The 15,680-nt window shown below is 43.1% G+C and overlaps 1 protein-coding gene across 3 annotated transcripts in view; it reads left to right on the top strand.

Annotated features, from left to right (window-relative positions):
• The first annotated feature begins 611 nt into the window (after positions 1–611).
• The window catches only part of lnx1 (ligand of numb-protein X 1), a 36,092-nt gene continuing 21,023 nt past the window's right edge, over positions 612–15,680 (top strand). Inside the window, exons 1-4 of one of the 3 annotated variants that reach the window (XM_088425085.1) lie at positions 613–809; positions 5,388–5,566; positions 5,666–5,748; positions 6,236–6,670. In XM_088425085.1, coding sequence (XP_088281211.1) covers positions 5,462–5,566; positions 5,666–5,748; positions 6,236–6,670 — 623 coding nt within the window. In that variant the 5' untranslated portion in view covers positions 613–809; positions 5,388–5,461. Of the gene's footprint in view, positions 810–5,387; positions 5,749–6,235; positions 6,671–15,680 lie in introns of all 3 variants that reach the window. The other 2 variants (XM_088425082.1, XM_088425083.1) reach the window with 2 other exon arrangements.

The following is a 15,680-nucleotide window of genomic DNA, read 5'->3' on the forward strand; positions in this document are numbered from 1 at the left end:
GACGCAAACGCCGCTGAATCATGGCCGCTACAGAGTGGGCTGTAGTGGCCCAAAGAAAAAAGAACATTACAAAAACAATCTAATTAAAAGCACATAAAAACAAAGACAAGCCTACTGGTAAATCATTTTTGTACTGTGACATATTTTAACATGTCCTTTTCATTGTTAGCATGTTAGCTAGCAGAGTTAGCAAGCATGTAGCAACTCATTTTCTAAACTCTTGTAGCAAATAAAAAAAATCTCAATTTTACATGTAATTTGAATTCATATATATATATATATATATATATATATATATATATATATATATATATATATATATATATATATATATCACTCTTTTTTTCATGGAAACCAAGATTTTTTTAAACAAAAAAATACAATGTTTTGGTTCTAATATTCCAACTTTCTTTTTTTTCCACTGTTCAAGATTCCTCAAAGTATTTAGAATGTTCTCAAATGTTCTCTTTTTAGCCAAATCGCTCACCTTTTTTTTTCAGTCTTCTCATTGGTCAGTCCCCGGCTGCGCGATCAGGTTGGTCCGGTTTGTCTGTTGTTACTAATATCTCTGGCCCCACCCCTGTCTGCGCCGCCACTTCCTGCTTCATACTCACCTCGGCCTGTCGTAGGTGAGCCGCTGCGGATGGGAGAATCCCCCCAAAGGGCAGCACTTTTGGGGTAAAGTTTCCTGACCGACGCGGGAAGACGGGGACAAAGTTCTTCCTTCCCAGTTTCCGCGGCAGCCCCTTTCTTCTACGGTTTAGTGTTACAACATTCTACCTGTCCAGGTGAACTGCTCATGAAGTCGTGTAAGTAGACTTTTTCCTCCCCTTCCCAGCAATAACAAACTCAGTCATTGGATTTGAATGGAGGTGATTTGAGTCGTAAAAGGTTGCTGGTAATGGTTTAGTTTTAGTGTGTTTAGATTGGGTTGGAGTGCAGTTTGGCGTTGTGATTTCGCCGGTACACGTAAATGTTGAAGAAAGTTGTTGGAGGGCTTCATATCTGCGATTGCTCTCGTGCGTCTCACACTTCAATACACAGGCTGTCCTTCCTTTGTAATCCTTTATTTTAGGGTTCTATTCTGTGCATGTGCATATAAAAGTAGTGCTCTTTCAATTTTTTGCAGGGAAAAGAAAGGGGCTTTCGTGTATTACCTGGCAGTTTGGTGACAGAAAGTAGACTGGTTCTGATTTTGCTTTTGTTTGCAATTTGGTGTCGTGATTTTTCTGGTCTGTTTAAAGGTTGAAGAACAGTTGCTCTTGTGTTTCTTACATTTACATTCTGTACTTCAATAGACAAACTGTCCTTGCTTTGTACTCCCTTATTTTAGGGTTCTATTTTGTGAATAAAAAACAAGTGCACTTTCCTTTTTGTGCCGGGGAAAAGTCTAGTTTTGGAATAAGGCGCTTTCTGTTATCACCTGGCAGTTTGATGGCAGAAAGTAGACGAGATAGGTAGCTAGCTAGCTAGGTGGCTAGGCAGAAAGTAGACTAGCTAGATAGCTAGGTATTTAGGAAGCTAGGCAGAAAATAGACTAGATTGATAGCTAGAGAGCTAGCTACCGAGGTAGGTAGGTAGGTGAAGAAAACAAAAATCTAGTTCCCATGGCTCCCATTCTTTTTTTCCCATTGGATGACAAAGATTTATAGCAACAGTAAAAGTTACTTTCATTCAGTGTAGCAAGTGTTTGGATTGTGTAAACTGTATAGGGAGTTTTAGCTACCTAGCTAACGTGTTCTTGAGATGTGAAAATATGTAAGTTTACTGCAGCTAGTTTTTTAATGTCTCCATCAAGATAGCTAGCTGTTTATCTACTGGAATAAAATCGTCCAACCATCTATCTTTCAATTCCTTTTGTTTGCTTATTAGCTAGCTACATAGCTTTTTTGTTCTTTTGACATAAGTTCCAACAAAGCGAACGTGAAAGAAGTACAAAAAGACAAATAAACGACCTGGCTGGAATTTACTCTGATTCAGAGACATGCCTGAACAAAAAGTGACTTGATTGCGTTTTGGCATGCCTGATGTTAATTTGTTGCTCCGAGTAAATGTTTAGTTTCGTGTCCAAGCGGAGCTGCTTGCTCATCTGTCAAACGCGCTGCCAGTCAGCAGAAAAACGCAGTTCCGATGTAATCTTTTATACGTCATCCATTCTGTTATTTGTATATTTAAAGATCTTTGACGCTAGCCGCTCGCTCCACTTTGTTAGCATCATTTTTGCTAACCGTTAAAAGCTCTGCTTTCATTATTTACGTACATCCGCGCATCATTTCGCATCACTCTGGAAAAGCGCCACGGACCATAAATACGGGCGACCTCTCCGGAATGATGGAAAATTGTACCTTTTATCCTGCGTTTCAAATTATTCTCGGGATTATTTTGTATATATTGTTATCGGTATTTTACTCGTTAGCGAAAAGGCAAATCGCACAACAACAGAAGAAGGCAAAGAAACATCAAAGTCGGAACATATACGCACTTAAGCAAACTGAAACATGAGCCTGGCGTGCCAAGAGCCTTTCCCACATTTTGTTATCACAAATAACAAAGCAAGGAGTGATTACTTTGCAGTCTTGGAGTGTTTTGCGTATGAGAGCGCAGGGTCGGTTATTGATTAAACGTCGGCGTTTGGCTGCGAGTTGAACAAGCGCCTTATCGGACTTTGCCGGTGTTGCCGCCACGCGAGGGTGTGTGCCCTGTCAAGGCATGTGTGTGTGCACTGTGCGTGTCTCTACGTGCATTTGTGTGCATGGGGAAAAAAAAAAAAAAACTTTGATTGTGTTTTCCTCTTGATAAATGTGGCTCGAGTACTGTTATGCAGTCACCGTTCCAGACGCTATTTTTTCAAACTGATAACAGCATGAGCATTCAACTCAAGTTGTCAATAATACCAATATCATACTTTTACAGTACTTTTAACACAGAAACCGCTCCTCCACCCCAAAAAACAAATGACCGATAATTTTAGAGAATGAGCTACTTATTGAAACTTGGCATTTTTCTTAAAATTTCAATGTTCTATTCTTTTGTGTAATTTCTTCGTAAAACAACTCCAAGAGCCGTTGCGAGTACCAATGCGTTGAAATAAGGTCACGTATTGTCCCAATATCAATACTTGGTATCAGTAGTCGCCTTCCCTAACTCCGATTATCAGAGTACAGTGAGGAACTAGTAGAGGTGAATGATTTAATTTGCTTGGATGTAAAATAACTCCAATATTATTATCAGTTAATGTTATCATTATTATTATTATGTTATTATTAGAAATGGTTTTCTATTTTTTTAATAATAACATTCTTAGCATTTTCAATAACATTTGCAATGAAAATAATACTTTAAAATTTGTTTTTATTATTATAATTATATTATAATAATTATAATAATAATAATAATATAATTATATATTATAATTTTATTATTATAATATATTATAAAAGTTTCATAAATTGAAACTTTTTTACATGTCCATATTTATTTTGACTTCCATATATTTTGTCTTATTTTTCCACTTATGCTGTTGCACAAATATGATTGAATTCTAAAAAAGTATCCATACCTAAAGCTATGCTAGCTAAAGGTATACAAAAATAATTATTCTAATGAAAAGAAATGTTCAAACTTTTTGACCAATTTTATTAAAGCATTCCATTATGGCGTTTTCATTAATGATCCTCATAAAACATTTTGTCGTTTTGAACGGAATTTTTTCCATTTTTTTTTCTTTGAAAACATATATTTAAAATAAGAATTCTATTTATTTACTTATTTGTTTGTCAACATTTGTTATCGCGTATTTATGGGCCTCTCCATTCCACAGCGACGATTGAACTAAAAATATCTCGCAGGCGTAAAGCTTTTTAGGTTCAATCTGGACGCCGTCCCGTTTGCACATTTGGCAGCAATCGAATTCAAACATGGAAAATCCCATTTAGCGTTTCATGTATCATCAGATCACGCTGTAATTTGACGGTTTCGAGGAGGATCTTATTACATTTCCTTCCTTCGGTCCGGAGAGCGTTGTGTGCGTAGCGTTGACAATGCCATGCCGCAGCCAAGACCGAACGATGGGGTCCTGAAAGCAAGTGGCATCCCGCGGTTTGATCCTCGCCGAGATGTCTATTGCCAAGGTGACGTTTGTCCGACTGAGCCCATCTGCTCGCGGCCCGCTTTCTGGATGACGTAAAGCCCTGAAGCAACACAGCAGACAGAACTGGCATGTGGGCCGCATACATGTTGCTCAGTTGATTATCAATGCGGAGCAAGAACAGGTTTCTGGATTTGAAACCATTATTATCCGTCATTACGGATGAGTTTATGCCGCTCGGATATTAAGTTACACCGAATCACGTGAATGAGGATTTGCAAGTTTCCGCTTGATCGCACCATCGGAATTCGGATGCTCATCTTCCCACTTGACACAACAGACCTCTGTATGAGATTAGTATTAGATTAGTCTTTGGTCCGTGTACAAATCTTGCACCCAAATCTGCTTGTTTTGGTCCCTTCCCGCGTCCTGATGATTTCACACTTGACCGAACCTGCTAGACTCTCAGAGAGGCACTGGTCTATGTTTTTGGTCGTTTTCATTTGGATCTGAAAAATATCATATTTCTATTGCAAGTGGACTAAGACTCAATTAATCTAACCAGACAGACTGTAGCCCTTTTCGCAAGTCCAGGAATTCAGAGTTCCTGATCGCAGGGTTTCCAAATCCCAAGTTCCTTATCCATGGACGGTGACTTTGCGTTATACCCATGGACAGAGTTCCGGGTGGGGGTGACTGCACTACCTCTCCTGTCCAGCAAGTGGGTTGCATAGTAGTGGCTGAGCTCAAGTTCCCAAAATACCTCACCCAAAGTTCCCAAAGACCCTAGTCGTGACTAGGTCCTTGGATGGTTCCTGGTAGTGCAAGGGGGAACCTTCCAGACCCGGAATGTTTTTTTGGTGTCAATGGAAAAAGGGGATCTCAAACTACCAGCAGATAAATAGCTGATAAAGTTCCTGCAATGTTTCACAGCAGCCAGGATTCATGGTTTTGGTCTGTTTCAATGGAACTTCACCCTAGCCTAGTTTACTTGGAGTTGGGCCGAGACACATGTCCTCAATTTGGTCTCGGTTGGCTAGCTGGGTGTGCATTTGATTTCAGAAGGTATCTTCACACACTTGACCGATCTAGCCAGACTATCATCGTAGTACTGGTACATGTTTTTGGTTTGGAACTGAATGGATTCATAGTCCAATTACCATTGGATCAAGACGCACTTCTTCGATGCCGACTGGCACCGTATTTATACTAGACCACTTTTCTGAGTCTTTGGTTCCTTCTCACTGTGGACAATTGATTTATCTGTTTTTCTTAACTTGAGTTTCTCCTCTTTTTCTAGCTAAATTATCCTCCCATGTGTCCTGCTCATGTCCACCTGATTGGATCTAGCCCGAACTGCAACGTCACCTCGCAATGGCGGAGGCCTCTGCGCCGCCTCTCAGCGACCCCGTCTGCCACAAGTGTCTGCAGCCACTTGAGCAACTGTCGGACATGCCATGCGGACACACCTACTGTCAGGTGTGCCTTGACGTCTGCCTATCGGAGGGCAACCTTTGCCCAGTGTGCCGCGAGCCTCTCGTGCTACACAACGGCAAAGAACCCAGGCTGCTGATGCAGAGACTGCTGGATAACCTGACTATGACTCACCCTGCGGCTCAAGTCCAGGGACCCGGTGACCTGGAGGACACTACGGACAACAGGTAGGAAATTCCAAACACAAGTTTCATGAGAGCTAAGGTTGCAGTCAAGACCACACCAACCAAGAGCAAGACACTAGCAAAATTAAAGTATGGAGACTAGACCAAGACTTATCGGGCCTAGATACAAGACGGACCATCAAATTAAAAAGCAATCTCCCCGCAATAAAACAGGACACAAAATGACCGGTTTCTATTTTCGTTACGTTTCTATCAAACGCAAACTTCTGCTACGATTTGGAAATATCTTCGACAAATTATCACGGATCACAGCAAGTATTCGTAGTCGTATTAATGGACCCGTCTTGATGAAAAATCTCAAGTAAGCCTTTTCCAAGACAGAGATAAGCAAGACTGAGTAAAAAATGTCTTTAATTCTGAGACCTAAGAACAAGACGGATCTGGAGAAACGCAACTAGTGAGTGCTATTCCCCTGAAATAGAAAACCAGCAAAGTGTGACTCTTTAAAAACTGTCCAAAACATTTTCAGCGGGCGGCCCGAACCTTCCGCGACGACGGAGGACTCTCCGCCGCCCCCCGTTTCCTCGTCGGATTCAGGTCCTCAGTCCCCGCAACCGGACTTGTGTGCCTCATGCGGCCACAGCCACCAGCTCGGGGAGAACCACGAGTACCTCTACAAAGAAGAGGTGGACAATGACCTGATGTGCCACATCTGTCTGCAGCCGCTCATCCAGCCGCTGGACACACCTTGCGGGCACACCTACTGTCAGGAGTGCCTCACGAATTTCCTGCTGGAGAGCGACTTCTGTCCAGTGTGCCGTGCACCCCTCATGTTGCAGAACTGCAGGAAGCCGAGCTTGCTGGTGCACAAGCTGTTGGACAAGCTGACCGTGGTTTGCCCTTTCAAGGATCACTGCGCCGAAATCCTGGCCCGCGGTGACATGGAGGACCACATCAAAATCAGGTAAGGACGACGTTACTGTAATTTAACACAAAGCCTCCCCCGACGCCGTGCCGCCTTATCGCTGTACTCATGTTTTTCATATTTACCCTGTTTAACTAAGCACTTATTCCAAATTGTCAAACTCCGGCTTCTGTGCCCAAAAGGGAAAGCTTTCATCCAAACTAACACAGCCCCCGTGTTTATCCAACATTAAGAGCACCGTGTTTTGGTTTCCTTTCGGTCGGGCCGTGTTTTCATTAACGCTCATTAGCGCTCGGCTAGCCCGAAGGCCCCTGAGATGATGAGCGCATCTCAGCAAGTTTATCACGCACGAGCAGAAAAAGCCACAGTCTCATTCGACGTTTACGTTTTGAAGAACACGACTCCTTTTGTGTTTGGCTTTCGGTCAAAAGAGGCTCAAGATTTGGAAACAGTGAGAAACTGCTGTTTTTACAAGATGCTAAAATGGTCCAACTTTGACAAGCGTTAGCCTGTTGGCGCTTAGCTAGCCAGTGCTTACCATCGAATGTTAGTTGTTTACCGCGAACGCTTGATTTTCTTCCTATCAAATTGTCATTCCCTCATAGTAAACGCAGTCATTTAACCGATGCTAGGTCATCTGATAGACTGAGATTTTCTGATATTTCACGCATGATTGCGGGATAACCGAAAGGCTTTTATGCAACATTTGAAGGATGGTTTTCTTCCACCATGCTGTGCGCTGTAGCTAATCTACACTAAAACACAATTAGCTACTCAAAAGCTCTACCTTTGACAAATGAGCAAAGAAATCAGCTGCCGGCTGGCGGTGGCTAACTAGCTTGTGGTTACTGATACAGCTAAATGATAACAATGTTGATTTTCTTTTTTGCAAACCATATTTAACCTTTGATGCTAGCCTAACTTTCAAGCCTTTCTAGATTTCCTGATTTTTCACGACCAAAGGGCTTCTGTAACACGTATCTAATTGACACCGCGGCGCAGTTGGCTACTGCTAGCTGTTGCTAATTACCATCTCATTCCCTATCGCTTTAGTGTATGCATGGATTCCGTGTACTTAGATCCATATGGTGAGATCTAATTTCTACTTAACCGTAATAAGCTAAGTTGGTTGGTACTGTCGCAGTACAGCACGTGTGTAATGTTTTGCACCTTGCGTTGCCTCTTGGGGGAGGAACGCCACATTTTCACAGCGACTTGGAATAGGAAGCAATTATAAACCATTCCTGCGTATGACACCCCCCCACCACACTTCCCACAGTGGGAGGGGTTGACGGCACTATCAGGGAGCAATCTGGCAGCGGTTCAAGTGTTGTCATGGCTGAGACCGCCGCGCCGCGCCATCTGCTCGTATTGCTGCTTTCACGCTTGTTGAATCCTGCTTGGTATCGGAGTGTTGATGAATAGTTATTCAAGGCACGGCCGAATGCAAAACGGGTACGGTTTTTATCCGGGGTGTTGGTTCTCACCTGAGGCTTCGACGGCCGATCGTGTCGGAACTTGTTTGGAATTCAGTCTCATGTAGCTGCGAGTCGATGACAGGTTTTCCTCGGATCGAAAGCACACAGCACTATGACACTTAACTCATTCAATGCCAAAGACATATTTTCGACGTTTTTTTTTTTTTTTTTTAGAGTCCAGACATGAAATCTACTTGCTTTTTTATTGAATGTCTTTTTTCTGTTTCCGTCAAGTGTTTGGCTAAAGGAGTATGTAAAAAGGGCTTGTGCTAAGTGATTTATGTGCTGAAGTAATCAAATATTAAATAAAAATACTTAAGTACCTTAAGTAGTCGATTCTATGCTTAAGAACTAAAGTAATCGGTTACGCTAGGGATTAAAGTGCTAAAGTAATTACTGTACGCATTAAAGTAATCCATATCGATCACTTCAGTACCTAAAGTATTTGATGACTTGAATACTTAAGTATCCAAATAATGGATTACATAAGGAATACATATTGAATGTCTGTACTCTTAAAGAACGGATATACAGTATAGCTTTTGATGCGTTTAAAGCTAAAACCCAAAATGAAATTGAGACATGGACAAAACATTTGTAGTACAGTGAAACAAATCGCAAATCTAAGCTAATTTTCTGTTTCATTTATTTTACAATTTATGCAGTATTGGGTGGAAAATTAAATTTGAATTAATTTATCGAGGAATTGTTGTGACTATGACGCTGCGACAAATGTCATTTTATAAACCAAAAAAATATATACTGTTTATATTAAAATAGAAATCCAGAGTCCACACAGACAAGTCCAGTAAACCGCCTTTGATTCTTAGACGAGACTCTTAAAAATTGATCCAGGGACCAAGAACACTTAAAAAAAAAAAAAATTCCAACTGAAAAGCTAGGAAAATATTAGCCCCAGCACCAGTTTTAACGATAATCATGAAATTTGGTAGACATATCTACTATGATATCACGCACAAAAAAACTCTTATGTGCCCATGTTCGAAATTAAACAGGAAGTACTTTTTTATTATAGTATGTTCCCTACCGTAATTATTCACCGCATACATTATGTAGATAGAATAGCTTCAATTTCCATATTTTTAGTCAAAAGTGATCGTAATATAGGAAGACGGCAGGGTGATCATTACACCGAGGTAATAATCGTCGGCCGTGGGTGGGAAATTAACCGGGAAAATCGAGACGTGAGCGTTTGGCAGCGTTAATGTCGAAACCTATTAAACGCCTCCTCGAGGGGCCACCACGCTTTCCGCACTCAAACTGCGTCCCGTCGTAATTTCCATTTCGCCGCGTACCCTGCGGACTATTCAAATAGGACAGGAAAATATAATGTACTCCGCAGCGACACACTCAGCCTGTAAGCAAAGCACGTCCACGCGGCCTCGTTTATTTACGGGCTGCCGAAAGCAGCGTGAGGTTGAGCCTGTGTGATATTTCAGCTCGGCGTGCTAGCTGACAAAATCAATTGTTTTAGCTTTAGCCATTAAAATGACTTTTATTGGACAGTTTTAGCACCAGAAATCTTTCACTGTATGTTTTCACTGCATTGATATGTTCCATATTTTCCAGTGAATGTAGCTTAATTCGTAATGGTGTTGTTAGCTGGAGCTCGTCTGTTCCCTACAGTAGATCTGTGATGGAAATGCTACGGTTTTAACTCTTTTAGTGCGGAAAAGAAAACCTCTAGAGGGCCAGGATATTTAGCATTTTCGCTCATCTATCAAGGCCAACAGAAGATTATGTGCGATTTCCATGTAAACATGGGTGCTATCATATGAAAGATTGACTTCCATTCTTTACTTTGAATTGCATGTAGGTAATAGCTATGTGGTATGCGTGCCAACACTGCCATCCAATGGTCACAGTTATCACTACAGTGCCCTTTTGGCCTATATTGGCTGAGCATTGGTCAAGGGTGCCAGCTACCCTCCATAAAAACGGGTTTGACAAGGATTTGATTATTTTTTAATGTTAGTACTATTTTAAAAGATGAGAATTTTCGTCCATGGCATTAAAACAGTTAATAAGGGGCAACTCTTTGAACTTCACGAGCCAAAAATGAAGCCTTTCCCCCGGGGTCATCCGCACCCCCCCAACTAACGTATATATATATATATATATATATATATATATATATATATATATATATATATATATATATATATATATATATATATATATATATATATATATATATATATATAGGGAAATCCTATACTATTCGCTGTAGAGTGTTGCTGCTCTGGACTTTTTCGCGCATCTCCCATATACATTAGGCAGGTTCATTCCAGCCGTCACACCAATCTGCTGCACAGCAAGCAGTCCATCGATGAAAACGATTGGGGAGGGGGATGATTTCCTCATCCCCCCCCTCCCCCTCGGGGGCCAATGCAGAGGTTGTACACGTATGTGCGCGGCACTCAGCGCGAGCGTACGTGTGTGAGGCAAGAACCAATGGTAGCGATTGTAGCAGGTAGCCCCCCCGTCTCCCTCTCCTGCCTCATTTTGGTCCGCTCCATCTCACCAGCAGCACCCTCCCTCCTCCTCATTGGTTTCTGCTGCAGTATAAGTCACAGCCTGCGCTCTTGTCTCTAACACATACACACGAGGATGGAGACAAACACACACGCATACGAGCACAAATCCTCTTACAACTGGCCGCTGCCCAGAGCAGATTAAAGGGGGGGCTGCACATCTCCGATTGTAGTCCAAATGTGCCACCTTGCTCCTTCTTCTTCTTCCTGCACTTTGTCTTTTTCCTCCTGTACCACAGCGGGACCTTCTTCTTCTTCATCTTCTTCTTCATCTTCTTCTTCCTCTGACGTCCTCTGGCCCGCCTGAGGCAGAGGAGCGACCCGTCCGGCTCCGCGGGACGGAAAGGATTCATTCTGGCGAGATAAGGGAGGCGGGGTGGCGGCGGGGGCGAGTCGGGGTAGGGGTCTGGCGTGAAGAAGTGAAGGTGGAAGAGGAAGACGGGGAGAGGGGGCGCTGGAGGGTGGCTGCGCGGGGGGGCGGGGAGTAGTAAGGAAGACGAAGAGGGAGTCGGAAGAGTGCGGCGAGGAGCCAGCGGAGCGAGGAGGGGACGGAGGCCACCATGAAGGCTCTGCTGCTGCTGGTTCTGCCCTGGCTCAGCCCGGCCAACTACACTGACAATTTGGGCAACCTGCACATCCTGTATTCCGAGCTGTGAGTACCAAACCCTCGCGCCGTCAAACCGTAGCGTCAACAACCCACCCCCCACCCACCTCCTCCTGCCCATTCTTCTCATTCCACTTGACCATCATCGTGGAAACAAGGTTCACCCTCAAACATCCCATCCGCACAGTAGCAGCGGGACGTATGCCGTAGATTCGCTTGAGTCTGCAGGTAGCGCCTTGCGCTCTCCAGGACTGTTTGGATGCTGCAGCCTTTGGCAGTGACAACCCCTAAAACTGCCACAGAGCCAGCCTTGATCAAATAGCGCAGCTTCGCTCATCAATTTCATCAACACAATTCACAATTCCCTCTCCGTTTCGCAGTTTGAAAACTATATATATATATATATATATATATATATATATATATATATATATATATATATATATATATATATATATATATATATATATATATATATATATATATATATATCGGTGCAATTTTCCATACATTGGGTGCTATTGATTCAAGGAGGTTCAGTTGTGAAGTGAAACCAATTCTATTCCATTTAAAATTCCGTATTTCTGGGACTATAAGCTGCGCAGGGTTATATAAGGTGCAGTGTCAATGAACAGGTATATTTTGGGGAAATGGCGCTATAAGGTGCACCGGGTTATGAGATGCATTGGGTTATGATGCACAAAGAAGATAAACAAACCGTCATCAAAGCGTCATTTTGGTGTGATAAGTCTTGAAAGGAAAGGAAATGTCACATTTACAGTGCTGACAAGTTCCTACAGATGTTTGTCCTGTGAAATGACTACAAAAAAAACAAAACATGGCATCATACCCACTTATACTGCGCCGTACCAGCTGGAATCCAATCATTCCACTTTCAAATGGATCCATCCTTGACTTGTTTCTCACACCATATCAAATCGTCTTTAGTGGAGAGGTGCACACCCCTAATACATATATACACACACAAAAAGGATGCGTTATGAGTGCATTGTGCTCTTTTTCGTCTCCAGCAAATCTTTCACCGAGCGTCCGGTTGTTTTGCCAAACGCAAGCAAATTCCCCCGCCGAGGCCTTTTGAATGGAAGTCATTTATTGAAGCGGTCGTCAACGTACGGGCGAATTGACCAATGACTTCAGAAGAAGGCAACACGCTGTTATCATTCTTAGCCCCTCCGCTGCTGCAGTCAATAGAATATCGACTCGAGCGTCTCTCTGTAGACTTTTTTATGTTTTATGTTTGTTTCTCGCGCATGTACGGTTCATCAAAGACTCGAAATTGTCCGTAAGGGAGAACGTTAGCGCGGCGGGATGGAGAGTGTACCCCGCCTGTAGATGGATGGGTTCAGAAGAAGTGGACTTTGCACTCAGAGTGGCGTCAGATGAGATTAGACAAGAGGCTATAAGGTCACTTCCTGTGCTTTTTTACCCTCCATCTGCCCGCGCATACGCCCGCTCGACTCCTAATGGTGCCCGCTTATTGTATGTGGGTCACTCGGAGCGCGGCGAGCTTCGGGGCATATAGTCATCGTCGACGGGGGGAAGCGTCCGCCCCCCGTGACGGCCGCCATCGCTCGATTATGACGGGACGGACAAATGCGGACGTGGTGTTTTTCCGCTTGGCTGGAGATAGTGGCCGCGCTCCATTTTTCTTGGTTTTTCCAAGCCGACGCAAGTAGGTTTGATCCATCGGCGTCTTCGTCTTTTAGCTTTTATTCTCGCGGGTGCGTGTCTAGCTTTGACTGATATGAACGTAATATATGACGCTGTGGACCGCGGAGAGCTCGACAGGTTAAGACTACCTGGGGTTATTGGAATTTCCGCATGGAAGAAATCATTTTATCAGACATCATTTTCTTCATACGGGGAGCGAGGCCGAAAATAAACAAAAGGAGCTGCGGCCGGATCCCGCAAGGCTCTGCTCCATAATAAGATCCGAATTTCATTGGCGGAAAGCAAGAGAATAATCCGTTCTAAATAGAACAGTACTTGAAAAAAGAAGAAAGGCAATATGTGGCATAACAATCGCTCATATTATCAAAGTCGTGTTTAAAGCTACACCTGGCTTCACAAGCCTGTGGGAATTCATCCCTTTCAAAGTAACGGGTGGCATAACAATCCCGCACCCACTCAGCAAACACAATTACTATCGCATACCTGTGTATTTTTGGATATAAATAATACTTAAAAAATATAAAAATAAAAAAAGAACAACAAAAATAATAAAATAATAGAAGATACTAAAAAAATAAACAAATAAATAGATAAACCTGTGTCGTAAAAAACACTTCCAAAGTGTTTAAAAATCACAACAACATTCTAAAATAAAACAATCATACACAAAATCACACATCTTTGTAAGTGGAATACCAATGACGCATTTCTGTACGTCATAACCAATCACATACCTGCGCATGACGAATAACATGCATTTCTGTATGTGGCATAACAATCATACATTTTTGCATGCTGCGCAACAATCACACTTTTGTGTTTGTGAGGCATAACAAATCACTCTCAGAGCTACAACTGGATGAAAAAAATGACATGCTCACACGTCACATACCTGTGTATGAAGCATAACAATTACACACTTCTGTATGTAGCATCACACTCACACACTTGTGTGTGGCATAACAATCACATGCAAATCACTCAATAGGAAAAAATATACTCACGTGTCATAACAATTACACACCTATCTATGAAGCATAACTTGCGTATGTGGCATAACAATTCGACATTTCTGTACGCGGCCTAACAATCACTTTCTTTTGTGTGTGTGGCATAATAATCACATGTCTGTGTAGTAAACAAATCACTCAAAGCTACGTCTGGAAAACAATACATCTTATATGTGGCATAACAATCATATACCTGTATATGAAGCATTACACACAAAGCATTACACAAATCTTAAGAATAACGATGACATGCAAAGTGGACACAATCACTCTTGATGCCGTGTGGCATAACAATCACCCGTGTCGTAAAAAAACAAAGAAATCACCAATTTTTTTGTTGCGTTATCGCTTTCAAATCCATACGTTCGATAAACACACCTGCCCACATTGCTGCCCAACATCAGATGGATTGACCACTTGGTGTGTGTGACAACGGTGCATGGTTTTTAGGACGCACCAGCGCCACCTAAAGCCCAGTAGTTGCATTGAAAAAAAAAATCCAAAGTGTGTTTTCTCCTCGAGAGCTCAACTTGTTAAACGTTACCATTAGCCCGACAACGCCGGAGCCTTGGGGCCGCATCTGCGGGGCGTTTGATCACACTTCTGCTTGGACGCACCCTAACGGGATTAGCAACCCGGAAGGCACGCGCTAGCTGGATCCCAACTGGAAGAGTCACTCATTTTACAGCACAACTTCCTAGTCATGGGGTCAGAGCAACTCATGACTCAATCTCTTAACTAATTGGACTTTTTGTCCGGGCCCCTGTCTCTTTCGATTTAGACGCACGGAGGGCTAAGGGAATGTGAAACCTAAACAAAAAAGCAAAACAAAAAATGGAGGAGATGTCATAAAGGGAGTACATCCAGATTTGCGGGATTAACCTCCCACCACAAGGGGGAGCCATAAATGGGAAGTTTAGTTGTATATAGTTAAAGCGCATCTTAGCGTATTTAGGAAATCTGGAAGCATACAAAACCAACTTATTATTTTCAAATTTCCGTTTTAGAATATAGCGTGGACCGCTTATGAATGCAAGAAGAGCCGCAAACAGCCCCTGTGCCACAGTTTGGACACGCCTGATCTAAATATAGTGAAGCGCGAGAAAAAAACAGGAAGCAACGTCAGTTTGTTTTACACACAATTTTGTACAAAGTTCATCATAAAAACTGAATATTACGCCACAAAATTTGTTTCGCGTTTTTCTCAAAATGGGTGATTTCGACCTCGGCTTTTCCTCACATTGTTTCTCTGAGTACGACGGACAGAAAAGTCCGAAAAAAAACGGAATTCCACAAAGCGGTCCCATTCTGTTGGCCGGCGCTTATATAATAGTCGTCAATGAACCTTTCACTCTATTTATTTCCCCCGTAACACATCCCGCTTTAAAATCTGCCCTTGAATCATTCAAGTGCTTTTCGTCGGCCAGATGGCTTAAGAAGGCTAAATCTCTCGACCCCCCCCCCCCCCCCCCCCCCCCCCCCCCCCCCCGCCTGCAAATGCCGGCCCTTTACGGCCGCTGGGAGCATTTTCCCGCGGCTTCTTTTTGGCCGGTCTGCAGCGGGGTGTAAGTGACAGCGGCGGGCGGCGTTAATCCCTCACGCGAACGCGGCGAGCGCCGGGGCTCCGGGGCTCCGGGGCTCCGGGGCTCCGGGGTCGGGCTTGGACCGGGCCGGCACGCGGAAGGGCGGCAAACCGGGACGCTGCCTCGG

The sequence above is a fragment of the Hippichthys cyanospilos genome, chromosome 10 (genome assembly GCF_059441005.1).
Source record: "Hippichthys cyanospilos isolate Australia breed blue-spotted pipefish chromosome 10, RoL_Hcya_1.0, whole genome shotgun sequence".
Lineage (NCBI taxonomy): Eukaryota > Metazoa > Chordata > Actinopteri > Syngnathiformes > Syngnathidae > Hippichthys > Hippichthys cyanospilos.